The 26,129-nt window shown below is 43.9% G+C and overlaps 1 protein-coding gene across 2 annotated transcripts in view; it reads left to right on the top strand.

Moving 5' to 3' along the window:
* The window catches only part of RTF1 (RTF1 homolog, Paf1/RNA polymerase II complex component), a 51,216-nt gene extending 28,090 nt beyond the window's left edge, over nt 1-23,126 (top strand). For both annotated transcript variants that reach the window (XM_032417431.1, XM_032417432.1), the window contains exons 5-18: nt 6,537-6,651; nt 7,367-7,478; nt 13,183-13,318; nt 14,057-14,234; nt 15,188-15,270; nt 16,638-16,725; nt 16,819-16,926; nt 17,729-17,806; nt 18,407-18,528; nt 18,716-18,773; nt 19,212-19,289; nt 19,783-19,878; nt 20,591-20,702; nt 20,944-23,126. In XM_032417431.1, the coding sequence (XP_032273322.1) occupies nt 6,537-6,651; nt 7,367-7,478; nt 13,183-13,318; nt 14,057-14,234; nt 15,188-15,270; nt 16,638-16,725; nt 16,819-16,926; nt 17,729-17,806; nt 18,407-18,528; nt 18,716-18,773; nt 19,212-19,289; nt 19,783-19,878; nt 20,591-20,702; nt 20,944-21,050 (1,471 nt within the window). In that variant the 3' untranslated portion in view covers nt 21,051-23,126. The remainder of the gene's footprint in view (nt 1-6,536; nt 6,652-7,366; nt 7,479-13,182; nt 13,319-14,056; nt 14,235-15,187; nt 15,271-16,637; nt 16,726-16,818; nt 16,927-17,728; nt 17,807-18,406; nt 18,529-18,715; nt 18,774-19,211; nt 19,290-19,782; nt 19,879-20,590; nt 20,703-20,943) is intronic.
* The last annotated feature ends 3,003 nt before the right edge of the window (nt 23,127-26,129 follow it).

Raw genomic sequence — 26,129 nt, forward strand, 5'->3', positions numbered from 1 at the left:
TTTGATAGTCAAAAGCTGCTTCAGTATTTTTTTTCCTTTCTTTTTTTTTTTTAAGATTTTATTTATTTGTTTGAAAGAGAGAGCACAGGCAGGGGGAGCGGCAGGTAGAGGGAGAGGGACAAGTAGACTCCGCACTGAGCAAGGAGCCCGATGTAGGGCTCAATCCCAGGACCCTGGGATCATGAGTTCTTCCTTATCTCATAACATAATTTCACAGTAAAAATAAACGTGTTTGTTGTCTCTAGAAATAAAATAGTCCTCAGAACTAGGAGCCTTTTCTACCTAACTAATAACATGAAAGAAAAATAGAATTTTCTCTGACCACAGTTAGTTCCATTTCATTTGGAAATCTGTTTGTCCCTTTTGGAGACCATATTAATTATAGTTAGTTATCCTGGACAAGAATGTCTGACTTTCAGTCAGCAGCAAGTAATAGACATTTGTTTTGATTATAAATGCTTTCAAGGTTACCTATGTTGGGACAAACAGGACTGAAGAAACTGTGCTGGAGTTGCCAGATAGTTAAGGATGGCTTAAAATTTGTATGAACAGTGGCGAGCTTAACGAGATTCTTTTTTTTTTAAAGATTGTATTTTATTTGACAGAGAGAGACACAGCGAGAGAAGGAACACAAGCAGGGGGAGTGGGGGAGGGAGAAGCAGGCTTCCCGCGGAGCAGAGAGCCCGACGCGGGCCTCAGTCCCAGGACCCCGGGATCATGACCTGAGCCGAAGGCAGACGCTCAACGACTGAGCCACCCAGGCGCCCCACGAGATCCTTATATAAGGCCAATAGGGCCCCGTGATAAAATCACAGAGTAGGGAATCCTGGGTGGCTCAGTCGTTAAGCGTCTGCCTTCGGCTCAGGTCATGATCCCAGGGTCCTGGGATCGAGCCCCGCGTCGGGCTCCCTGCTCGGCGGGAAGCCTGCTTCTCCCTCTCCCACTCCCCCTGCTTGTGTTCCCTCTCTCACTCTCTATCAAATAAATTTTTTAAAAAATCTTTAAAAAAAAAAAAAGTCTGTATAGGGGCACCTATAGTGGCTCTGTCAGTTAAGCGTTGACTCTTGAGCTCAGCTCAGGTCTTGATCCCAGAGTGGGGGTGAGTTCAAGCCCCGTGTTGGGCTCCACACCCGGAGCCTAGTTAATAATATAAAAAAAATTTTTTTAATGAAAATATATTGATCTCATTTAATCTTAATAACAGTCTGTTTATGTAAACACCATTAGCATCCCATTTTATAGCCAGCAGCACCAGTAGTGAGATGTCATCTTTAGTTGTTAGGTTCTTAAACTTATTCTAGGCCTGCCCCTTTAAAAAAAATTTTTTTTTAAGGTGGGTGCAGGTGGTATAAAAAGGTAGCTTGTTTGTGGAAAGAGCGCTGACATTTGTCTAGGCTCAGTTCAGACTCACTGGCCAGGTGATCTGAATGAGTCCCTTACCTTCTTCCTGCCTCAGCTTCCTCTTTGGGATTATTGTAAGCCTTGAGTGAGATGATATGTATAAGCATATTGTGTAAATAATAAGCTATTAACTTTTTGAAGTAACTTTATTGAGATACATTTTGCATACCACAACACCCATTTAAAGTGTACAATTCAGTGGCTCTTATATATTCACAAAGCTGTTCATCACAATAAATTTCAGAACATTTTTATCACCCTGGAAGGAAATCCTCTATCACTACCAGTCATTTCTCTATTTCCTCCCAGGCCTCCCAGCCCTAGGCAACCAGTAATCTACTTTCTGTCTCTATAGATTTGCCTATTTCTGGACATTTTATGTAAATGGAATCATACAATTATATCTGTATGGATTTGCCTATTTCTGGACATTTTATGTAAATGGAATCATACAATATGTGACCGGCTTCTTTCACTTAGCACATTTTTGAAGTTCATCCACATAGCACATCAGTACTTCATTCCTTTTTATGGCTAAATAATATTTCTTTCTATGTGTATACCACATTCTGTTTATCTGTTCATCTGTTGATTGACGTGTTGGTTGTTTCCACCTTTTGCTACTGTAAATAGTGCTACTATGAACATTCATGTACAAATATTTGTTTGAGTACTTATTTTCAGTTCCTTTGAATATAGACCTAAGAGTGGAATTGCTGGGTCATATGGTAATTTTATGTTTAACTTTTTGAGAAACCATCAAACTGTTGCCCACAGCAGCTGCACCATTTTGCATTATCTACCAGCAGTATATATGGGGTCGAGTATCTCCACATCCTCGCCCACACTTGTTATTTTCCCCTCTTTTTGATAATAACTACCCTGGTGGATGTAGAGTAGTATTTCATTGTGGTCTTTATTTTTCATTTTCCTGTTGACTAATGATATTAAGCATCCTATGATATCTTTGTTGGCCAATTATATATCTTTGGAGAAATGTCTGTTCAAATCCTTTTCCCATTATTTAACTGGGTTAACTGGGTTATTTGTCTTTTTGCTGTTGTGTGGTAAGAGTTCTTTGTATAGTCTGCTTATCAAACCCTTATCAGATATGTGACTTACAAATGTTTTCTCCAATTCTGTAGGTTGTATTTTTCATTCTCTTGCTAGTGTTGTTTGATGCACCAAAAGTATTTAATTTTGATGAAGTATAATTTTTTTTTCTTTCTTGTTCAAGCTTTTAATGTCGTATCTGAGAATATGCCAAATCCAAGATCATGAAGATTTACCCCTATGTTTTCTTGTAAGAGTCGTACAGTTTTAGATGATCCATTTTGAGATCATTTTTTAATGTGTTATGAGGTAGGGATCCAGCTTTATTCTTTGGCATTCCAATATCTAGTTGTCTCAGTACCTCTTGAAGAGACTATTCTTTCTGCAGTCTTGGCACACTTGTCAAAAATCAATTATCCAGGGGCACCTGGGTGGCTCAGTCGTTAAGCGTCTGCCTTCGGCTCAGGTCATGATGCCAGGGTCCTGGGATCGAGCCCCACATCGGGTTCTCTGCTCAGCGGAAAGCCTGCTTCTCCCTCTCCCACTCTCCCTGCTTGTGTTCCCTCTCTCACTGTGTCTCTCTCTGTCAAATAAGTAAAATCTTAAAAAAAAAAAAATCAATTATCTATCTACACACACACACACACACACACACACACACACACACACACACACACACACACACACACACACACACACAGGCAGATGCTTAACGACTGAGCCAGAAGCCCCAAGCAGTTGGGATTTTTATAGAAATTGTGTTGAATCTATAGATCAGATTTGGGAGTATTGCCACCTTAACAATATTAAGTCTTTCAATCCATGAGCCTGTTATCTTTCTATTTATTTAGGTATTCTTTAATTTCTTTAAACACTTGTCTTACAGTTTTGGGTGTAAAAAGCTAGCACTTGTTAAATTTATTCCTATATATTTTTTCTTTTCGGTGCTATTATAAATTAAATTGTTTCCTTTGTTTCATTTTCAGATTGTTCATTGTAAGTATATAGAAGTACAATTAATTGTCGTATACTGATCCTGCCCCCTCCAACCTTGCTGAGCTCATTTATTAGTTTTAATAGTTTTTAGTAGACTCTTAAGATTTTCTGTACATAATGGGTGCCTGCGTCGCTCAGTCAGTTGGGCGTCTGCCTTCAGCTCAGGTCATGATCCCAGAGTCCTGGGATCGAGCCCCGCATTGGGCTCCCTGCTCAGCAGGTAGTCTGCTTCTCCTTCTTCCTCTCCCCCTGCTTGTGCTCTCTCTCTCTCTCTCTCTCTTTCTCTGTCAAATAAATAAATAAAATCTTAAAAAACAAAAAATATTTTCTATACCTAAGATCATGTGAGCAAAAAAGATAAATTTTACTTCTTCCTTTTCAATATGGATTCCTTCTATTTCTTTTTCTTGTCCTCCAGTACGGTGTTGAGTAGAAATGATGAGAGTATCCTTGTCTTCCTGATCTATGGAGGAAAGCAGTGTTTTATCATTAGCTGTGGTTTTTCCATAGTTATCTTTTATCCATTTGAAGAAGTTTCCTTCTATTCTTAGTTTGTTGAGAGTTTTTATCAAGATAGGTTGTTGGATTTTGTGAAATGCTTGTTCCGGGTCTGTTGAGATAGTCATGAGATTTTTGTACTTTATTAATAATAAGTATATTACATTGATTTTCTTACATTGAACCAACCTTACGTATCTGGGATAAATCCTACTTGGTGATGGTATATCATCCTTTTTATAAGTTGCTGGATTTAATTTGCTACTATTTTGTTGAGTTTTATGTCAGTATTCATAAGAGATATTTACCTACTTTTCTTGTAATTTCATTGCCTGGTTTTGGTATCAGGATAATACTGGCCTCATAGAATATAATTTGAGAAGTGTTGCCTCTTCTCTTTTTTGAAAGAGTTTGTGAAGAATTGGTGTTAGTTCTTTTTTAAATGTTTAGGAGAATTCTTCAGGGAAGCCATGTGGGCATAAGCTTTTCTTTGTGGGAACTTTTAAAATTACTATTTCAATCTCTTATTACAGGTCTATCCAGATTTTTCTATTTTTTCTTGAGTCAGTTTTGGTGGTTTGTGGCCTTCTAGAGATTTTTCCCATTCCATCCAGATTACCTACTTTGTTGCCATATAGTTGTTCATAGGGTTCCCTTATGGTATCTTTTATGTTTCTGTAAGGTCGATAGTGATGTCTTTTCTTTCATACCTGATTTTAGTAATTTGAATCTTCTGTCATTTTTTCTTGGCCTATTTAGACAAAGTTTTGTCAATTTTGTTGATCTTTTCTAAGAAGCAACTTCTGGTTCCATCGATTATTGTTTTCCTATTCTGTGTTTTCGTTAATTCCTGCTCTAATCTTTATTTCTTTTTTTCTGCTTGATGTACATTTAGTTTGCTCTTCTTTTTCCACTCTGTTAAGGTAGAGGTTAAGTTACTGATTTGAAATTTTTTTGTTGTTGTTAAGTAAGCTCTGTGCCCAACATGGGGCTTGAACTCACAACCCCAAGATCAAAAGTCACATGTTCTACCACCTGAGCCAGCTAGCCAACCAGCTATGCCTACCTTGCTTTTTAATATAGGCATTTATAGCTATACATTTCCCTGTAGGCACTGCTTTAGCTACATCCTGTAAGTTTTGTTATGTTGTATATTCATTTTCAGTCCTTAAATTATTTTCAAATTTCCCTTGTGATTTCTTCTTTGACTCATTGGTTATTTAATAGTATGTTGCTATGTGTTTCTAAATAAAGTAAATTCATTAACAGTGCTCCTTTATATCATATTACAAAAGTACATTAACAACCTTAATCTTGAGTGTAAAGGACATAACAAAAGAGATTTGTGTACTCTGTTAAAAATTAAGTAAAAAAAATTGATAGTTGGGGTTATTTTAAAGTGTTATGAAAAGTTTAATGTTTATTATATTCCTTTATTCCTTCCGTAATGTTCCTTAAATTCATGACCCCCAAAATAGTTTTGTTTCATAAGAGCCTGATTTTTATTATAGGGAAGGAGCCTAGATTGCATTTGTTGAAGAGAATAGTGTATTTATTCACAGCATATTTATTCATTATGTTTGCTGGTGTGGAGGTGAAGGGGAGGGCATTTTTCCTAATGAAGAAAGATGGAGAGTGGTGGGTTTTTTTATTTTTGTTTTTAAGATGTTATTTTTAAATAATCTCTACACCCAGTGTGCGGCTCGAACTTACAACCTGGAGTTCAAGAATCATGTGCTCCATCAACTGAGCCAGCCAGGCACCTCAAGAGTGGTGTTTTTAAGATATAGTCTTTGTTCTGACCACCTTAAAAATGTGACAGTGGGGGGATGCCTGGGTATCTCAGTCGTTAAGCGTCTGCCTTCGGCTCAAGTCATGATGCCAGGGTCCTGGGATCGAGCCCCACATCGGGCTCCCTGCTGCGCGGGAAGCCTGCTTCTCCCTCTCCCACTCCCCCTGCTGTGTTCCCTCTCTTGCTATGTCTCTCTCTGTCAAATAAATAAATCTTTAAAAAAAAAAATGTGACAGTGGGGGCACCTGGGTGGCTCAGTCGGTTGAGCTTCCGACTCTTGGTTTCGACTTAGGTTGTGATCTCAGGGTTATGACATCAAGCCCATGTCAGGCTCCAAGCTCAGCGCAGAGTCCACTTGGGATTCTCTCTCCCTCTGTCCCTCTCCCCCGCTCTCTGTCTCTCTCAAATAAATCTTTTAAAAAAAAAAATGTGACAGTGGCTCTCTGTGGTTTCATTCTGTTTCTAATGGAACAGCATTGCAGTTGATCCAGAAATCAACTATTTTCCTATGTTATATGAAGGTTGAAGAAGAGCTGTGTGTTATCAACAGGGTACAATAGTATCCTGAATATTTTCTCTCATTTTAAATCTATTCCAACTTAATGCTTTCAAGTACTTCTGGTATACTTATGTTCATTATTTTTAATGTACCTATAAGGTACATTGGAGTTTCTTGCAGGAAACCAAGATGTTTAACTCCTTCCCCATACTTACTTCCATTATCCTATCTAATAGAAATCAGTTTTTGTACATACTTCACTGCCATCTAAAACCCAAACAAATATCTTTTAACCAGATTTGAAATCAGGAAAAAACTAAAAACAGCCAAAAAGAAAGAAAAGAAAGAAAAAAAGAAAAAGCAAGAAGAGGAGCAGGAAAAGAAAAAGCTGACACAGATTCAAGAATCTCAGGTAGGAAATTCAGTGGTCCTTGTTATCCAAAAGATAAACCTCAGTTTTGGGTGTGTGTGTGTGTGTGTGTGTGTGTATTTGTGTGTTTATGTAAAAGATGGTTTTATTAGAAAAAAAATGATGGTTTTATATTAATCAGTCTAGTTCAGTTCATGCAAGACATACTGTCTTTATCTTGTAGGTTCACTAATCTCTGGACATATCATTTCATCATTAGCTGTGCTGTTTAATTCCTTAGTAATTCTTCATTCAGGTCTGCTTTTTAAAAAACAACTCACTGGTGTGTGAGCATTCCTTCCTTAAGGGAAAGTTGATAAACGTCCTGTCCCAGGTAGCCTGATTAGTTCTGAGGTTTACTCACATGTGTGTCATCCTGGACTTGGTAATAAATGTAGCTGAAAAATTATTCATCTCTGAATTCATCACAAAAGCTTGTTAAAAATATCCGCAAATATGAGCCATCTAGGGTGGCCTTCCATAAAGTGTTTATTCCTGTAATTCTTAGGCTTTCTGTTTATTAGGCAGGTAAGACAGGAGCTGACTTTATGCTCTATCCTCTTTGTCCACTAGAGGATGCTCTCTTCCCCTAAACAAGTTTCAGTTTCTGCAGCCTATATAGATTCCCACTGGAAAATTGAATGATTGTTAGGGTATAGAGAATGTTGTCATTGGCTGTTAATAAAAAGCACCATCCTACATATTTTTCCTTTCCCAGGTAACATCCCACAACAAGGAACGGCGTTCCAAACGGGATGAGAAACTAGATAAGAAATCTCAAGCCATGGAGGAGCTAAAAGCAGAGCGAGAAAAACGGAAGAACAGAACAGGTAAGTGGGGAAAATGTAATGGCTGCTTTGTCTCTGGGATCATATGATTTGACGTTCTGGTGCCCGTTTATATTTTCCCCCCTTTTATCAGCTCTTTTTTTTTTTATAAGCTCTTTATTTTGGGTAATTCCAAACACAGAGAATAGTATAATGAACCTCCATGAACCCATCACCCAGCCTCAACAATCAACTCATAACCAGTCTTGTTAAATCTATATTCCCCTCTTTCATTGGGTTATCTTGAAGTAAATCACAGCATCATTGTATTTCAACCATAAATATTTCCGTATGTGTTTTTAAAAGATAAGCACTCTTTTGTTTTAAACATTACAATATCATTATCACATCTAAAAAACAGTAACAGTGACTTTCTTAATATTACTGAATATCTAGTCAGTGTTCAAATTTCTCTAGTTGATGTATAATTAAAATATACTAATTTGGTTGTTTGAATCAGGATCTTAAAAAAATCCACACATTTTGAGTTGTTAATATGTCCCTGAGGTCACTTAATCTGTTTAGGTTTTCCTGTTCATCTCTTTTTCCCCCTTGCAGCTTATTTTGAAGAAACTAGGTCCTTCGTCCTATAGTTTCTCAGATGCTGGGTACATCCCATTGGAGGTGTGGAATATGTTGCTCTAGTCTCTTGAATTTCCTGTAATTTGTAGTTAGAGCTAGGGAATTGGACACATTGGGATTTATTCTGTTTTGGTTTCGGTTTTTGGGGGGGATGGGGAGGGGAGGCTGAGTTTTAGTGGTGGTGTATACTTCCATCAGGAGACACGTAATACCTGTGTCTCACATTTTGTGATATTACCAGCTCTGTCATTTAGCTTTTACCATAAGAACGTGAAATAAAAGACTGCTCCCAACTCAGAAATACACATTTGCTCCTGCTCATGGATCTGCAGTTGAGCAGAGGGTTGCCTTATATACAAGTTTGCTGGGATTGTCTCCAAGCTGCAGGTTGGGACCAGGTCTGTTACACCTGTCTCTCTCCTTCCCCAGACCAGTATACCTAGGGCACATTCTTCTCTTGGTGACGGTAGAAATGTAATAGCGGCAAGCAGAAACGCGAGACGCCTCTTGAGGCCTAGACTTGACATTGGCAGGTGCAACGTCAGGTCTGTGCATATTCCATTGGCTGAAGCAAGTCACATGACATCCCATCATTAATGGCTGGGAGAACTACTGAGTCACATGGCCAAGGGCATGGGTACCGAGAAGGATGAAGAATTGGGAAATAGTAATATGTTCTTTCCCAGTAGCCATTGATAATCATTACCTAGATCATTTCATTTATTATGAGTTGCAAAATGGTGATACTCTAATCTATCATTCTTTCTTCATTTATTATCCGGTCTACTTTTATAAAGAGAAACTTCACATCAGCTGTTTAGTTATCATTAGGTACATTAGGTACATTTTGTATAGGAAAGGCAGAAAGGTGGATTTTTTTTCCTTTTATTACTAGTTTTCAAAAGAATGAGATAGTACCTTAGCAGCTTCCAAAGGTGACCACTGAGGTTTATTTGCATATTTTGTGTGTGTGTGTTTATATATATATATATTTTTTTTTTTTTTTAAGATTTTATTTATTTATTTGAGAGAGAGAGCAAGAGAAAGCACAAGTGGGGGTGGGAGAAGCAGACTCCCCACTGAGCAAGGAGCCCGATGTGGGACTCATCTCAGGACCCTGAGATCATGACCTAAGCTGAAGGCAGAGGCTTAACTGAGCCACCCAGGCACCCCTGTTTGCTTATTTTGAATATCCTTTTGAATTCATGGATTTAAACATCCTTTTGTGTATTTTAATCCATTTATTTAATCAATTGACTCTCAAATTGTCCCATCTTCAGTCGCTAGCCTGAGTCCTTTTGATGTGAGACTCCAGTAGTCTTCAGTAGCTTCCTTGCTTTCTGGATTTGGAATCTGCCATTTCTCTAAGGAGCCTTTTCATGAGAAACTGTTACTAGACACCATAGTCTAGACATAAGGAGGGCCCATGCTACTGGGTTGGCTATTACTTCTAAGCCTTTCAGTACAGAGAGCTAGGATTTTTTTTTTTTTAAGGATAAATTTTATCTTTATGAGCTCCATATTGATAAGTCCATTTCAGAATCAGAATGCAAAGGTTTTTGTTTTGTTTTTTATAACAGCGATGCTGAGATAAAACAAAGGTAACGGGATGCCTGGGTGGTTCAGTTGGTTAAGCATCTGCCTTCAACTCAGGTCATGATCCCAGAGTCCTGGGATCAAGTCCCACACTGGGCTCCCTGCTCGCTGGGGAGCCTCCTTCTCCCTTTACCTCTCCCCCCTGCTTGTGGTCTCTCTCTCTCTCTCTCTCTCAAATAAATAAATAAAATCTTTAAAAAAAAAAAAAAAGAAAGAAAGAAAATAAACTATCAGACTGTTTTCCAAAGAGGCTTTTTGCATTCCCACCAGCAAAGTATAAAGATTTCACTTTTTCCACATCTTTACCAAGACTTCGTTAATTGTCTTTCTGATTATAGCCACCTTAGTGGGAATTAAGTGGTATTTCATTGTGGTTTTGATTTGCATCTTCTTAATGATTAGTGGTGTTGAGCATCTTTTCATGTGCTTATTGACCATTAGGGTATCTTTCTTTGATGAAATGTCTGTTCAAGTCCTTTGCCCATTTTTTAATCAAGTTCTTTGTTTTCTGTTGTTGAGTTGTGAGTTCTTCAAATATTTTGAATATTAATCCCTCATCAGATACATGATTTGCAAATATTTTCTTCCATTGATAGGTTTCTTTTCACTCTTGATAGTATCTTTTTGTTGCATAAAAGTTTTTAATTTTGATGAAGTACAATTTAGCTTAATGTTTTTTTCTTTCGTTGCTTATGCTTTTGGTGTCCTATCCAAGAAATCATTGCCAGATCCAGTGTTGTGAAGCATTTCCCTTATGTTTTCTTTTTTTTTTTTAAAAAGATTTTATTTATTTATTTGACAGAGAGAGACACAGTGAGAGAGGGAACACAAGCGGGGGAGTGGGAGAGGGAGAAGCAGGCTTCCCGCCGAGCAGGGAGCCTGATGCGGGGCTCGATCCCAGGACCCTGGGATCATGACCTGAGCCGAAGGCAGGTGCTTAACGACTGAGCCACCCAGGCACCCCCCCTTATGTTTTCTTTTAAGAGTTTTATAGTTTTAGCTCTTACATTTAGGTCTTTGTTTTTTGGTTTTGGTTAGTTTGTTTGGTTTGGTTTTTAGACAGAGAGGGTAGGAAGGGGCAGAGGGAGAAGGAGAGAGAGAATCTTCTGTGGAGCCCTGCGCTCCATCTTGCAACCCTGAGATCATGACCTGAGCCAAAATCAAGAGTTGGACGCTTTACGGACTGAGCCACCCAACGCGCCCCACATTTAGGTCTTTGAATTATGTATAGTATAGAGTAAGAGTCTAACTTATTTTTTTTTTTTCCCCCCACATGGTATGTCCAGTTTTCTCAGGCACGCTTGTCGAAAATCATTTGACCATATATGCAAGGGTCTTTTTCTGGGCTTTCTGTTTCATTGATCTATGTGTCTTTCTTTGGAACGTCTGTATTTTAATGGCAACTCTTATAGTTCCTGTTGTGTGATTATGCCATCAGTTGAATATTTTATTTTTCTTGTGATATATAGAGGTGAGTTTTTTATTATTTTATTCCATGATTATATGAAATACAAGGTTCCAGGGTTGCCTGGCTGGCTCAGTCAGTAGAGCATGCAACTGTTGATCTCAGGGTCCGTGAGTTCAAGTCCCATGTTGGGTGTAGAGCTTACTTAAAAAAAAAAAAGGGGGGTTCCCCAAATCAAAGCTGCTAAACAAGGTATATTCAAAGAGATTTAGTATCTATACCTTTCTTTCTTTTTTTTTTTTAAGATTTTATTTATTCACTTGTCTGAGAGGGAGAGAGAGAGAGAGCACAAGCAGGGGGAGAGGCAGAGGGAGAAGCAGGCTCCCCGCTGAGCAAGGATCCCGATGCAGGACTCGATCCCAGGACCCTGGGATCATGACCCGAGCCGAAGGCAGACACCTAACCAACTGAGCCACCCAGGCGTCCCGTATTATACCTTTCTATTTCACCCTGGCCTCCTTCCTGTAACAGACAACCACTTAAAAAAATTTTTTATGGGGCGCCTGGGTGGCTCAGTCGTTAAGCATCTGCCTTCGGCTCAGGTCATAATCTCAGGGTCTTGGGATCGAGCCCCACATGGGGCTCCCTGCTCCGTGGGAAGCCTGCTTCTCCCTCTCCCACTCCCCCTGCTTGTGTTCCCTCTCTCGCTGTGTCTCTCTCTGTCAAATAAATAAAATCTTTAAAAAAAAAAAATTTTATATCTTACCCTTCCTTTTTTTTTTTTTTAATGAAAGGACACAGATTCACCTTCCATCTTAGATTAATGGTAGCTCACCATGCATACTTTTCGTCTACCTTGCTTTTTTCACTTAACCACAGATCCTAGAGGTCACTCCTTAGTTTTTATGTCACATAGTGGTTGGTAGATGACTTTTTTTTTAAGTTTTGTTTAAGTAATCTGTATACCCCTTGTGGGGTTCAAAGTCATGACTGGAGATCAAGAGTCGCATTCTCCAACTGAGCCAGCCAAGCACCTCTAAACTACATGTTTTTGTAAATAGAGTATTATTGGAAAGCAGCAGTGCCCATTTGTTTATAATTGTAGCTGCTTTTTATCTACAGCAGCAAAGTTGAGTAGTTGAAATAGTGACCACATGAAGCACAATCCTAAAATATTTACTGACTACCCCTCCAAAAAACATTCTCTGACTCAGGATGTAGTGTAATGGCTCATTCCTTTTTTTTTTTTTTTTTTTAAGATTTTATTTATTTACGGGTGCGTGGGTGGCTCAGTCAGTTAAGTGTCTGCCTTCAGCTCAGGTCATGATCCCAGGGTTCTGGGATCAAACCCCACATCGGGCTCCCTGCTCATGGGGAGTCTGCTCCCTCTCCTACCCACTTGTGCTCTCTCTTGCTATCTCTCTCTCTCTCAAATAAATAAAAATCTTTTTTAAAAAAGAAGATTTTATTTATTTATTTATTAGTGTGAGCGGGAGGGAGAGAGAATTTGAAGCAGACTCTGTGCTCAGCCCAGAGCCCAACATGGGGCTCTGTCCCACAGCTGTGAGATCCTGACCTGAGCGGAAACCAAGTGTCAGACTTTCAACTGACTGCACCACCCAGGCGCCCTGATTCCTTTTTTATAGCTGCATAGTAGTCTGTTTAGGTGGATGTACTAGAGGTGATTCAGCCACTCCCCTGTGCAGACATTTGGGTTGTTTTCAGTCTTCTCCTAATTCAAATAGTACTTTAAATTGAAAATAAAGTTTTTCTCCAAGACTCTCTGAAGACATCACAAAATTTTTCCCCATCTTTCTTACCCATCTTCAGGCATCTTGAGTGTAATAAAGACAACTGTCAGTAGAGTGGGTGACCCTTTCTGCCCACTTAGCAATAAACTTAACAGCCCTTTTTTGTCTATTAAAGCTTGACATTTGGTGCCTGAATGTTTTTAACTCTGGTTTAACTCACTTCTGTGTGTAGCCCAAGTGATTACCGTGCAATCTAGGGAGGATGGGGCTGTCTCTTGAGTCCCTTCCCATGTCCAGGTTCTTTTTCAAGGATGAAAGATGTTTCAGTTTCTTATTGAGAGAATGTGGATAAACATTTCCCCTTTCTTTTTAGCTGAGCTCCTTGCTAAAAAACAGCCATTGAAAACCAGTGAGGTATACTCTGATGATGAGGAAGAGGAAGAGGATGACAAGTCCAGTGAAAAGTCAGACCGCTCATCCCGAACATCGTCATCTGATGAAGAAGAGGAGTAAGCTTGTGTATATTTTGGTCTAGTAGTCAGGATAGGTGGGTTCTTTGGGGAGAAACTTAGTGTAGTTTCCAAAATGTTCTTGTTTGGATGGTGAACTTTGATCTGGTTCAGTACCCTGAATTGCAGCGCTGAGTTCCCCAACACATCAGCCCAAAAATATGCTCCTGCCTTTGGCAATCTAGCCTGCACCCCTCGACATTTCATCTGGGCCTGGCAGGTAAGAACTGACTTCATGTCACCTCAGACTGGTCTGGATCTTCCATTACTTTTCTTACTCTGATAAGTTATCTGGAATGACAGCCTCATTGAAGACAGTTTATACAGGAGCAGGATTCTCTTACCACTCTTTGCTGTGGCTTCATTTATTTCTCTTATGGTTAATCACATGTACTTTGGTTGAGTTAAGTGTTAAGAAGTTGGTAGTATTTATGTATCTTGATCTGATTTGTTGTTGTTGTTGTTGTTTTGTTTGTGGGGTTTTTGGTTTTGTTTTTCCAGAGAGAGAGAGAGCACATGCCAGAGGCTGGGGTGGGGGGCGCAGAGGGAGGGAGAGAAAATGTTAAGCAGGCTCCATGCCCAGTGTGGAGCCCAACACGGGGCTGGATATCGCAACCCTGAGATCATGACCTGAACCAAAATCAAGAGTCGGGGACACTTAACCGACTGAGCCACCCAGGCACCCCTTGATCTGTTTTTATGAGGAACACTTTTCCCATTGCCCTTTATTCCTCACAGGAAAGAAGAGATCCCTCCCAAATCACAACCAGTCTCCTTACCCGAGGAATTGAATCGGGTTCGATTATCACGGCATAAGCTAGAGCGTTGGTGTCACATGCCCTTCTTTGCTAAAACGGTCACAGGATGTTTTGTACGGATTGGCATTGGAAACCACAACAGCAAACCAGTTTACCGGGTTGGTGTTTCTTTCCATGGACAATTGTCCATGTTTTAAATATAATGATTCTTGACTGGGAGTAGGAGCTGCTGAACAAGTCTGTCACTTTTCTGCTACCATTTGATGGGAAAATAGACTCTAATTGAGATGCCTGTAGAATAATGACAGTCTGAAGTAACCAGAGATCATGCATGACCTGCTGCCAGAAAGAGTCTTCAGAGTCCAATGGAGGGGGGTTTGAATTTAGACTAACTCTCTTTATTTTCCCTTCATACAAAAGCAAGAAGAGAGACATTTAGGGAGTATTCATTGGGAGTTACATAATCTGGAAGCTTTGTTCATTTGAAAAATAAATAAATGAAAATTTTCCATGTTACATGGAAACAGAATTATACTGAGGTTTAAAAACAAACACAAAAACACAAAAAACCACCCTCCAACCTAATTGAGGTTGTTTTGTGAGTTCTGGCACTGCTTCTATGATCTGGGTGGCTGGAACGTAGCTGTTTGATTTTTTTCTTTTTTTCTTTTTGTTTGTTTTAGCCTGGGTTGTATGGTTTTAATATGTGTTTACCTCCTTCTGTGAGGACCAGCAGCCATGCCGAGTCCCAGAAAGCTTGACAAACAGAAACTGACTTCCATAGTCTTCATATTTGGTTGATAAAAGTGACCTCTGGGATCCCAAGTACATCCCCCTTAGTAAGGTAGAATTAAGTCGGAGGGGAAGCTCCTAATGGTCCCCACCAGGCTAACTGCTTCCTCTCCTGGCGCTTGCTCACTCTGTTTTCGGGGCTTCTGGTGCTTGGCCATCTGGGTTCTGAACCTGAGGAAGGTGCCCAGAGCCCCGGGCAGCTGTGGGGTCCTCTCAGTGCAGGGCCACTCGTCCGCAGTTAGGTTGGTAGAGCCAAAGAGGGAGTGGTGTGGAGAGCTCTGAAAGTGTTTTTAACTGGCATCTCTGTCCTTTCACTTAGGTGGCTGAGATCACGGGTGTTGTGGAAACCGCTAAAGTTTACCAGCTTGGTGGCACCAGGACAAACAAAGGGCTACAGCTACGGTAGGGGAGGCGCTGCTGTGGGCTTCTGCTCCTGCTGCACACGGGCACCGCCTGGTGGGGCGGCCTCACCCAGTGTGATGGTTCCTTTTTTTTCTTTTTTTTAAGATTTTATTTATTTATTTGACATATGAGAGAGACATAGCGAGAGAGGGAACACAAGCAGGGGGAGTGGGAGAGGGAGAAGCAGGCTTCCTGCTGAGCAGGGAGCCCAATGCGGGGCTCGATCCCAGGACCCTGAGATCATGACCTGAGCCGAAGGCAGACGCTTAACAATTGAGCCACCCAGGCGCCCCCCAGTGTGATGTTTCTTGTTAGAGTGAATTTCTCTTGTCCCCATAGGGGACTTGGAGGGAATCTTATTCTGCCTTTGGGATCTCTCTCTCACAGGGGAAATCCGGGACAAGAAGTGGTAGGACACAGAGAAGGAAAAAAGCAGGTTGGGAACTCCCCCCATCCAGAGTCCTGCAGGCATTTCCTTGGTGACCATGGTCAGGAGGCTTGCTTCTGGTCCTGGCTCTGTCCCTAACTAACCTGATCTTTGACAGGTCAAGCCACCTTTCAGGACTTGGTTTCCTCTTCTGTAACATGATCCTTACTGAGTGCCTGCTACATGCCACTGTTCTGGGCATCAGGATAGAGGCAAAAACAAAATAGACACATGCAAATCCCTGCCCTCTTGGAGCCTGAAAATTCTAGAGACCCTGTGTAAGAAGGAATAGAAGTCGTTTGCCAGAATCACTGCAAATAGTAGCTGATAGATTCGGTTGTACCATGGCCTAATTTGGTCTCTGTGGTCTCCATTCCCTTCTCCTGTCCCCATCATCCTTCCTGGTCTGTTTGAAAAGAACTAGTTGGGGTAGGCAGTGATGATGACATGCAGAGAGTGACTGTCCCTAGGAGAATGGCACTGACTCTCTTAACTTTGCCACCATAGGGGTCAGTCAGAAGGCAGTGTGCTTTCTCTCTAGGGAATGGAGTTTCCTTGTAATTCAGATATCTACATAATATTTCATATTCTTGATGCCAGTTGACAGTGACAGATTTTATTGTAAATGGACTTTTGAAGCACTGGCCAAGTCCAATTTTTCCCCAGTCTAGCTGTGATTCTTTATCCTGGCTGCCCATTAGAACAGCCTGGGAAGAATTGTTTAATTTCATTGCCTGGTCCCTTCTCCCAGAGATTCTGATTCAGTTGAACTAGAGTGGTGCTTTGACATAAGAATTTTTACAGATCTTCCTAGGTGATTCTAAAGAGCAGCCAGGATTGAGAACCACAGAGATGGGTGGTTCACAGTCTGGTTGGGTTGCTTTGCTGTTACCGCAGGTAACATACCCATTCTTGGAGATGCTGTCTCTTTTTTACATAGGCATGGCAACGACCAACGAGTGTTCCGCCTAGAGTTTGTCTCAAACCAAGAATTCACTGAAAGCGAATTCATGAAATGGAAAGAAGCGGTAAGTTTATAGATAGTACCTAGCAGTTCATGAAAACCCTGAGGAAGTTTCCAGAATCTCTCATTAATAACCTTTTGTCGTGTTTTGGTCTAGATGTTCTCTGCTGGCATGCAGTTGCCCACTCTAGATGAAATCAATAAGAAGGAGTTGTCTATTAAAGAAGCTCTTAATTATAAATTCAATGATCAGGACATTGAAGAGGTAAGAAACCTGGTGCCCCAGAGACTGGAGGTTCAGTAAGAACCAGTGTTCAAGAAGATCGTGACTTTCTTCTCTTTCCTTGTATCTTGACGATTTTATCTGTGCTACTATTGCATAAGGGATGAGAGAGTACTGATATTACTACCTACTTAATAGTTCATCCAGATTTTCTCTGTACATTCTCATTTGAAGTCCTAGAGTACAGAAGTGTATTGAGAGTTCAGGGATCTGTATTCTGCTAGGCTTGGTCCTTCAAGAGTTTCCTTTCTCCAAAACATTTTGGTAAGGGACGCCTGGGTGGCTCAGTCGGTTAAGCGTCTGCCTTCGGCTCAGGTCGTGATCCTAGGGTCCTGGGATCGAGTCCCGCATCGGGCTCCCTGCTCCGCGGGGAGCCTGCTTCTCCCTCTGCCTCTGTCTCTCTCTCTCTCTGTCTCTCATGAATAAATAAATAAAATCTTTAAAAAAAAAACAAAAAAAACAAAAAAAAACAAAAAAACATTTTGGTAAAATTCTTTGATCTCTGTTCTCTTGGACAGTGGCTAGCCTTACAGTACCAGGTCCTTGGGCTGCTGCTGTTTATTGGTGCATGTTCCTTCAGACTGTGCCAGAAGAATCTCCGTGACCCCGGAAGCAGCATAGTATCCCTTGGAATGAATTCGCTCTCTCTCTCCGGGGCGTGACACTGCTATAGGAAGAGCAGCCCCCTTTTAACTAGCTGCTTGCCTCCAAAATGGGCTCACTTAGCCTGTCTACAGAAATAGTTTAGGAATACCTCACTGCTGGTATCTCCTCTCTGATACAGATTGTAAAAGAGAAAGAAAGGTTCAGGAAAGCTCCACCCAACTATGCTATGAAGAAGACTCAGCTGCTAAAGGAAAAGGTGAGGACTTGCACTTGAACCTCCTTCCTCGTCCTGTAAGATGCGGAAATCAGACTTGTTCATCTCCTGCTCAGTCGGTGGTGGCGGGATTGGGCTCCAGAGGAAGCAACACGGTGCTTCCTGGCACCCGGGCACCATCCCTTGGCCATTTTCCTTTCTGTAAATTGATCGTGTCCATTCCATTCTCCTTACGTCCTAGTCCCTTTTGTTTTATGTGTAATAAGACAGAAGCCAGGGTCCTCTCAGCACTGGGTCTGAACAGATGATCCTGCCAAGCCCAGCTGAGGTGGGTGGCTTTCCATTCTTCACATCAGGATGGGGGTGAGCCTTGGTAGGGTGAGTGAGCCCCATGGGGCCTGGGTTCCAAGGTCAGTGTTACACATCCCTGCTACCAGGGGCCCAGGGCTGGATAGGATATGGCAAGGTGTTAATGACAATAATAAGAATTATACCTTGCATTTGTAAAGCTTGTTTTCAGTGTCCTGTCATATATCCTGTCATTTGTTCATCACGTGAGCTGTCTCGCCTGTGCTGGAAGTAAGGGGACACTTGATACAGGGCCCGTCATGGCCCAGAACTCACACGTCTGTCTGTGTGCAGGCCATGGCTGAGGACCTGGGGGATCAGGACAAGGCCAAACAGATCCAAGACCAGCTGAATGAGCTGGAGGAGCGGGCAGAGGCCCTGGACCGCCAGCGGACCAAGAACATATCCGCTATCAGGTGTGTTACAGGGCCTGTTTCCGTCGGGCTCCTACTCTGGACCCACAGACCTTGTCACAGTCGTCAGGAGAGCCCGTGGCCTTGCACACGCTGCGCTGCGCTGGCTCCGTGGGGCTCCGGGGTCCGGGCTGAGGGGTTCCCTCCCTCCTTCCGCAGCGCACTGACTCCCCCTTTCACTCATCCACAGTTACATCAACCAGCGGAACCGGGAGTGGAACATTGTGGAGTCTGAGAAGGCCCTTGTGGTGAGTAAGACAACTGTATTTGGATCGCTGAAAACAGATTTAATGAATAAATCGATACGAAATCTTCTATACATCTTGCTCCCGTTTATTTTTGTAGTTACTGGCGTAACATGTACACTTCACACACACGTGCTCTGGGTGCACACATATACCCATAGGATTTACTGATGGATAACGAAAAGCAGCAGTCTCCTGCCCGTCTTACCCTCCCCGTCCCTTAGCTTCCACTCCACAGGTGTTCGTCTTTATCGACTTGAGCTTTTGTTCTTTCAGTTGCTGCCCCCGTATCTGCTCTGGTGTTCTTGAAGGGAAGAGGATGAGAGACCACTTTTGACTTTCTTTAGCCCTTGCCAAGACTGTTATTTATACGTAAGCTTAGGATCAACAAAAGGCGGGGAAAAGGAGACACAGTTCTGTAATGCATGCTCTCTGTTTCAGGCTGAAAGTCACAACATGAAAAACCAACAGATGGATCCCTTTACGAGGCGGCAGTGCAAACCTACCATCGTTTCTAATGTGAGTGCTGAAAGAGGACGTTTTTAGTCAGGACCTAGATTCTAGGACATAAAATGAATTCCATTAGGACATTAATAAGGAAGTTAAAAATAATGTTGTCTTAGTGGGATTTGCTTGCCTCGAACTCTTGGGTCTGGCTTCCTCTTTTTCTTTTTCTTTTTTTTTTTTTTAAATCTTGCTGTAGGCCATACAGGGAGTGAAAACCTGGCACGGATTTGTAGACACCTCCAGACTCACCCCTCCTGGGTCGGGGTGGGTTTACCGATGCAGCAGACATTAGGACTGTGGAGGCTGGGCCACCTAGGGCCAGGCCGGCCTGGGCTGGGCTTCAGAGCTTTAATTGCCTCTCTTTGCTGCCTTGAGGAAAACCCCACTGAGCTGCTGATGGGTCCACTGTGGTGCTTATGATGTTATCATGGTCGATGGGAAAGAATCTGGCGTTGCACTGTGTGAGTGTTAAATAATCTCTAAAATAACTTAATTTCTCTCTCAGTCCAGAGACCCAGCTGTTCAAGCTGCCATCTTGGCCCAGCTGAATGCAAAATACGGTTCTGGAGTGTTACCAGATGCTCCGAAGGAAATGAGCAAGGCAAGTGCGGTGCTGCCCTGTGGCCTGCAGGCTGCCGGCCCGGACACTCGGCCTGGGTTAGGCCTGACTCTTCCCACCTGGGGGAACATAGCATCCCACTTGCAGCCCTTTCTCCATCCTGATTCTTTACAAATACGATAAACAGCTACTGAATTTTGACTTTGAAAACCTAAATGCTAAACCCAACACCACTACTTAACTAAGGCCTTGATTACAGCTTTAGGCGACTGACATCTAGCCCTCTGATCGACATTTTCTCACGTGTAAAATGGGAATAATACTCTGTCCTGCTGCCTCACAAGATAATTAGGAGAAGCTGATGACACATAACGATCAGATAGTTGTAAAGGTGAAAGCTCTTTGAGAACTAAAATGTTAACAGAGAAACTGCCCATTTAGAAGCAGTTTTTTGCGTAAGTTAGGTCTTTTCCTGTGGAGGCCAAACTGTCCCAGGAATTTCTGAAATCTTGGGTCAGAAGGTAGCTTATTGTCTTAAGCCCCTCGTCCCCCACAGCACAGACATGAGCCTTCCCTTTCCTCTTTTAGACTTCAGAGAAGAAGCCTTCCTGTGGCCTCTCCTAAAGCCCCTGTGAGAGAAGGAACCAGAAAGAGCTGGTCAACTTGAGCCAAAGCTTTTTTGACCGTTAGCGGCTGCCGCCTCTTGAAGCCCACTTGCATTTATACTTTGATGCTTTTTCCCTTCACATTGCAGGGTCAGGGAAAGGATAAAGATTTGAATTCTAAGTCAGCCAGCGACCTCTCTGAAGATTTGTTCAAAGTACATGATTTCGACGTGAAGATTGATCTACAGGTTCCCAGCTCGGGTAGGTGAGGGCGGGGGAGCGGTGATGGCTGAGGACCAGACGGTGCCAGGGCTGACTTGGCCAGCAGGGAGGCCCAGTGTCCGGGGAAAAGTGCGGGTGTCCGCTCCTCCGTGGCTCTAGAGGCCAGAGTGAGCGGGGCTGCGGGCGTGCCTGAGAGGGAGGCTACCGGAGGAGTGGGCGCAGGACTTTACAAAGGCCTTGGTAGGATCCTCAGATGCCAATTTGCTCTTCTCTCCCACAGAGTCAAAGGCTTTGGCCATCACCTCCAAAGCTCCACCAGCCAAAGATGGGGCTCCAAGGAGATCGCTAAACTTGGAAGACTACAAAAAACGACGAGGGCTTATTTGAGCGCACCCAGCCTGCTGCTTCTGACCCTGCATGCCCCATCACAGTGTCCTCTTTTCCTCTTTTCCTTTGATTTGCCCTCTTTGGGCTGGAGCAGCAGTAGAACTGGGAAGAGACTCTAAAACTGCCAGTCATCTGTAATATAAACCATTTGCTGTAAAGACCTCCCTTGTCTGCACCATCTCCCACCCACCCGCCAGGCCTCTCACCCAGTGTGGGCCTGGGCTCTCTTGGGCTTTATCCATGTCTTTAGATTTGTGTTTGCCTTTTTTTTGTTTTGTTTGTTTTTTGTTTTTGTTTTTGTTTTTAAACCAGCACAGTTCATTGGCCACTCTGCACACATTCAGTATTAGCGTGGAGCTGGGATTCTTGCTGGAGCCCCTGGTGGCGACAGCGGCGGCACTCGGCAGTCTCCTCCGTGGGCTGCCTCGGACCCAACCATTGACCATGTGGCACCGGACCCTTGTGGAGGGAGTGGGGACTGGGCACCTGCAGTCCTCCTTCCTCTCTCCTCATCTTTCTCTTCTTCCCATCTCTGCAGAAGAGAGGTTTTCAAATCCAATTTAGTTTCCAAAAAGTGTACATTTGTGGGGAGGGAGGGGGGCTATTTGAGAGAGAGAGAGAGAGAGTGTGTGTGTGTGTGTGTGTGTGTGTGTGTGTCTGTAAGTGTGTGGATTTTTTTATCATTTTTTTAAACTGCAGTACTCTTTGTATCAGTCTGTCATGGGTCTATAGCCGTTTCAGATTTTTTTCAGCTGTACTCGAGCATCTGAAACCGCAAGAAAGAAACTCATTAAATGTGATTCTTCTTACTAAACAGGCCTGACTGCTGTAGCTGTGTAACCTCCCCTCCCCCACAGCCCTCCCCCCTCCCCTCCCACCTCCCAGAAAGCACCCCGTGTGGCCCCTGCCCTGTAGGCTGTGTCCCGGCAGGTGGGAGGGAAGCCCCCCGGCCAGGTACCAGACGGGGCAGCACAGGCGTCTTGCTCACCCCATGGGTACGGCCCGCAGCTTCTTGGCTGAACACAGACTATATCTTCTCCCCACCCCATGTACGTGTCTCTTCCTAGTGAATCTGTTTTGCTGTTTCAGAAAGAATAATATTTTGTCTTGTTTTTTTAAGAGAAAGTATTCAACGTGAATGCGGAGAGAACGAACACAAAAAGGATTTAGGTTGCAGATGTTCCAAGCATGTGCAGTTTTGTGTGTGTGTATACATATATATATGGTAAGCATATATATTGTTGTGCAGCTAGGGTGAAGCCAGCAAAGAAGTGTGTGTGTCTTTATGAAATGTTTGAAAAGAGATAAGCTGACTGCTTGATAATCATTCTCAGGTGTAAAGCTCCAAGTGTAAATAAAAGCGGCATTTAACAAATCTTTTCAGAACAAAGTACAGCTGACTATATATACCCAGAACTAAGCTAAAGAAACAGCTGAGAGCTGCTGAGTCCCACGAGAGGGAGAGGAACTTAGAGGCTCCGCTTTGTACTTCTTCACCCTACTTTTCCGTAAGGAAGTGGGATGATGGGAAATCACGGACTTCAGTTGTATTTAAACAGAAAAATGAACTTGGTGACTCTTCTGGGTTTAGTGGAGCCTCGGTGTTGCTTTAACTTAGTTTACACTTTTTTTATTTGAAAAAGAAGCAGCAATGGATGGTTTTTTAAAAAGTATTGTGACTGTAAACTTGGTGAACTGTGACTGTCACACAGCTCTGCGGTAGGCTGTGTCGCAGTTCGGTTGGGCAAAGGTGGGCGATGGGCTCATTAAATCATCTATACTTGAACAGTCCATTGACCGAAACCCTTTACAGACTCTTGTGTAAATGTGGAATCACAGACTGCGAACCGTTGCCCGGACTCCGGCAGAGTCCTAGAGGCTGCTGGGACCTCTCCTATCATGACAAACCTGGACTGTTTTTTTCTTTCTGGTTTTCAAAGACATGAAATTATAGAATCCATATAATTTGCTGGAGTCATTCTGATCCACCATGTAGATCTGTATTTAGTATCATTTGGATTTGGAGAAGTGTCGATTACATTATGGCTGTGTAATAAAATTTTTATTAAAACTGCATCACACTGTAGCCACTTTGCCCCTGCCTCCCCCCACGCAGCTGCTGAAACTTGCTTCCGAGATGCCAGCACACGGCTAGGAGAGAGGCCAAGCAGCATATCTCCTGAGTATTCTCCTCGGTGATTGGAGTCAGGACCGAGAACTTGTCTCCAATCTCCACTGAGGCAAGGCCTCTGAACCGAGATCTTGACCAGGCGTAAGACTTTGGCTTGGTCCCCCTCCCCCAAAGCCCCCACCCCAGCTGGGTTTCTTGGCAGTTCTCGGTCTTTCTTAGGCTGGGGAGTTGCTGCCATGGCTCCCTGCTCCACGCGCACCCCCCTCCATGTGGTTCAGTGTTGAAGGGTGCAGCACCTAAGGCTGTTTTGTACATTTTTCACTTCCTTCCAAGAAGCAAAAAGGCCAATGTCCATCAGCCTAGCTCATGATGTATAGGTCTGTCTGTCTGTCTTGGCTTCTGACAGGTGCAGGGAAAGTCTGCTGCCTACAACTTCCCTTCAAAAAGAATGCTTTTGTTTTCTTTGCTTCATTGGAGTCTTGACCTGTCACTCAAACTGTACAGATATTTGTAAATAAACTTTCCACCGTTTGAACGAGGGGATCAGATGTGGTCCAAGGATTTCATCCCAAGTGGCGACTCTCAAAGTCATGTTTTGAAAGTCCAAGAGAGCCTCTCTTTTGCTTGGTTTTCCTCCTTCCCCTTCTCTTAGCCTGACACTCCTCAAAGTGAAAGTGGCTGTTACAGCTCTTCAGCAGCCTGGTTCCCCCAGAAGCTTCTCTGCAAGCTGTCTAGAGCCAGGGAGCCCTTCAATTGGCCTGCTCTACTTCCTACCTTGGAAGATACCCACCAGCTTCAAGAGAACCTGGTAGGACCCTGATAACACTGCCTAACCCCAGTGAGAGGCTGCTGCTTCCAGCCTTCAGTTGACCTAGGCACTGTGAAGGGGGAGCCTAGGGACTGGAGGCTGTGGAGGAAATACTAGAATCCTTTCCTCAGTCTCCCACACTAGGGTGATCTGTAAGGGCTCCACACCCCGCACTCACTGAGGAGATGTCTCAGACCTTCCTGACCATGTTTTAGGAAGCAACATCCTGGATCATCTACTCCCCTTTAGAGATGGGAAGGTGGGAGGTAACAATCAAAATGGTAGGAGCCCAGTCCAAGCCTGCCTCTGGTATTGGGGGAGGGGGCGTCCCTGGAGCTCACCCCGCTACTGTGCCCAGTGAGGTTTTCTCCAACTCCTTAACATGCCCACTACCTGACTGCTGGGAACAGGGGGCTCCCTACGCCCTCGAGAGCAGGGATTCTTGGCAGAGAACAGCCTTACCTGTGCATCTCCCAGGATCCAGTGCCCTGGGGCAGCCATACCTGGAGGCAGAAAGAAAGCTGACTGCCACATGCAGAGGGGAGAGAGGTGTAGGGTCAGTCAACTTAATCTTAGGGCCCTGGTGTGGGGGGCTTTCCTTGGGTAGTCCTGGACGCCAGTGTCCAGCAATTCTTGGGAGCCAGGAGACCATCAACCCCTAGCATGGAGTTTTTGCGTGACTTCACTGACCACTGGGGCCCTCTGAGTTCCCTTGAGGAGGAAAGCGTTGGGCTGGAGGGAGCAGCAACACTGTAAGAGGGCCAAGGGGCAGCCTGGCTTCCTGGCTGAGCAGAACCTGGAGGTGGAGTTTCTTGGCCCTGCAGAGGGGCTTAGCTACTGCAGCACAGGCACATCTCGGGATCCCAGATGGTGCTCTGGGCCCGGGGCGGGGGGGGGGGGGGGGAGCCAGGAGTCACAAGGCACTGCAGGCTCAGTACAGGGTTCACATCCCAGTTCTGCCACTTACTACCTAGGGCTGAGCTAGTTAACCCCGCTGAGCCACGAACTTCCCATCTTTAACATAGGATCTGTCAGGATCCTGGCAAAGATTAAGTGTACCTTTCCCCAGAAGCTGTTGTTAGAGCAGAGGCTGCTGGGCTTGGGAGGAGAGACTCCGGGGACAGAGTGGCAGGGGTCGGGATGGAGTGGGCAGCAGGTCGAGGGACGCGGTGTAGGCGGCAGGAGACCAGCCAGAGTGGAGCACTCACTTGGCCCAGAAACTCCGGTGGGCACTGGGGCTGGCCTGGGGGAAGTCCAGAGGCGCAGAGCGGCTTTTTGGGCTGCTCTCTCCAGACTGGCCAATCTGAACGTGGCTCGGAAGGCCACCCCACCTCACCACCGCCCCAGCAGGCTCAGGAAGATGGTGAGGCTTCACCTACCCACCACCACCAAGAGTCATTCAAACATAAAACAGTACCAAACCGGAAAGTACAGGGAAAGAAGACTAACAAAATGTTCTGATCCTTCCCACGGGGACTATCTCAATACCCTCTAAAATATCAAGTTATTATGAGGCACCTGGGTGGCTCAGTCAATTAAGCCACCGACCCTTGATCTCAGAGTCAAGAGTTCTAGCCCCATGGAGCCTACTTAAAGGATTTTCTTTTTTAGCTGTCAGTGACCCTGCTTTGCAAAGTGCGCAGAGACGGGATCTTGCTCAGCCCACATTCGCCTCTCAGCAGGAATGCACTGGTCTGTCTCCATCCATTTCCCCTGGAGAACACCTCACCCTTCAGCGCTCAGCCCAACGGTTACCTCCTCCGGAAGCCTTCCTTGATCTCCCCTCCCACTGGGGTTTGGGAGCAGCTTCTGCTGGCTCTCCCTAGCGCGGCACTCACTACTCTGTACTGTTATTATTTATGAGTCTCCACCCTCAGCCTGGAAGCTAACTGTGTCTGCCGCGTATCCCCAGCACCCAGCGCCACCTGGCACTTAGTTAACGCCCAATAAATGTGGGGGGAGGAAGGGGGCAAGCGGATGTCCTGCGGAGCCGCTGCGTTTGCGGCATTCGATCCCACCTGTCCGTCCCACCCTGTCCCCAGACGGCAGCGCCCGCGGGTCTGAGACCCCAGGCTGCCCATCCTTTGCGTTCGACCCAAGACGGCGAGAAAGGCGGCTGCGGCAGATGGCAGCGGCCCGC

The sequence above is a fragment of the Phoca vitulina genome, unplaced genomic scaffold, assembly GCF_004348235.1.
Source record: "Phoca vitulina isolate PV1807 unplaced genomic scaffold, GSC_HSeal_1.0 scaffold20, whole genome shotgun sequence".
Taxonomy (NCBI): Eukaryota; Metazoa; Chordata; class Mammalia; order Carnivora; family Phocidae; genus Phoca; species Phoca vitulina.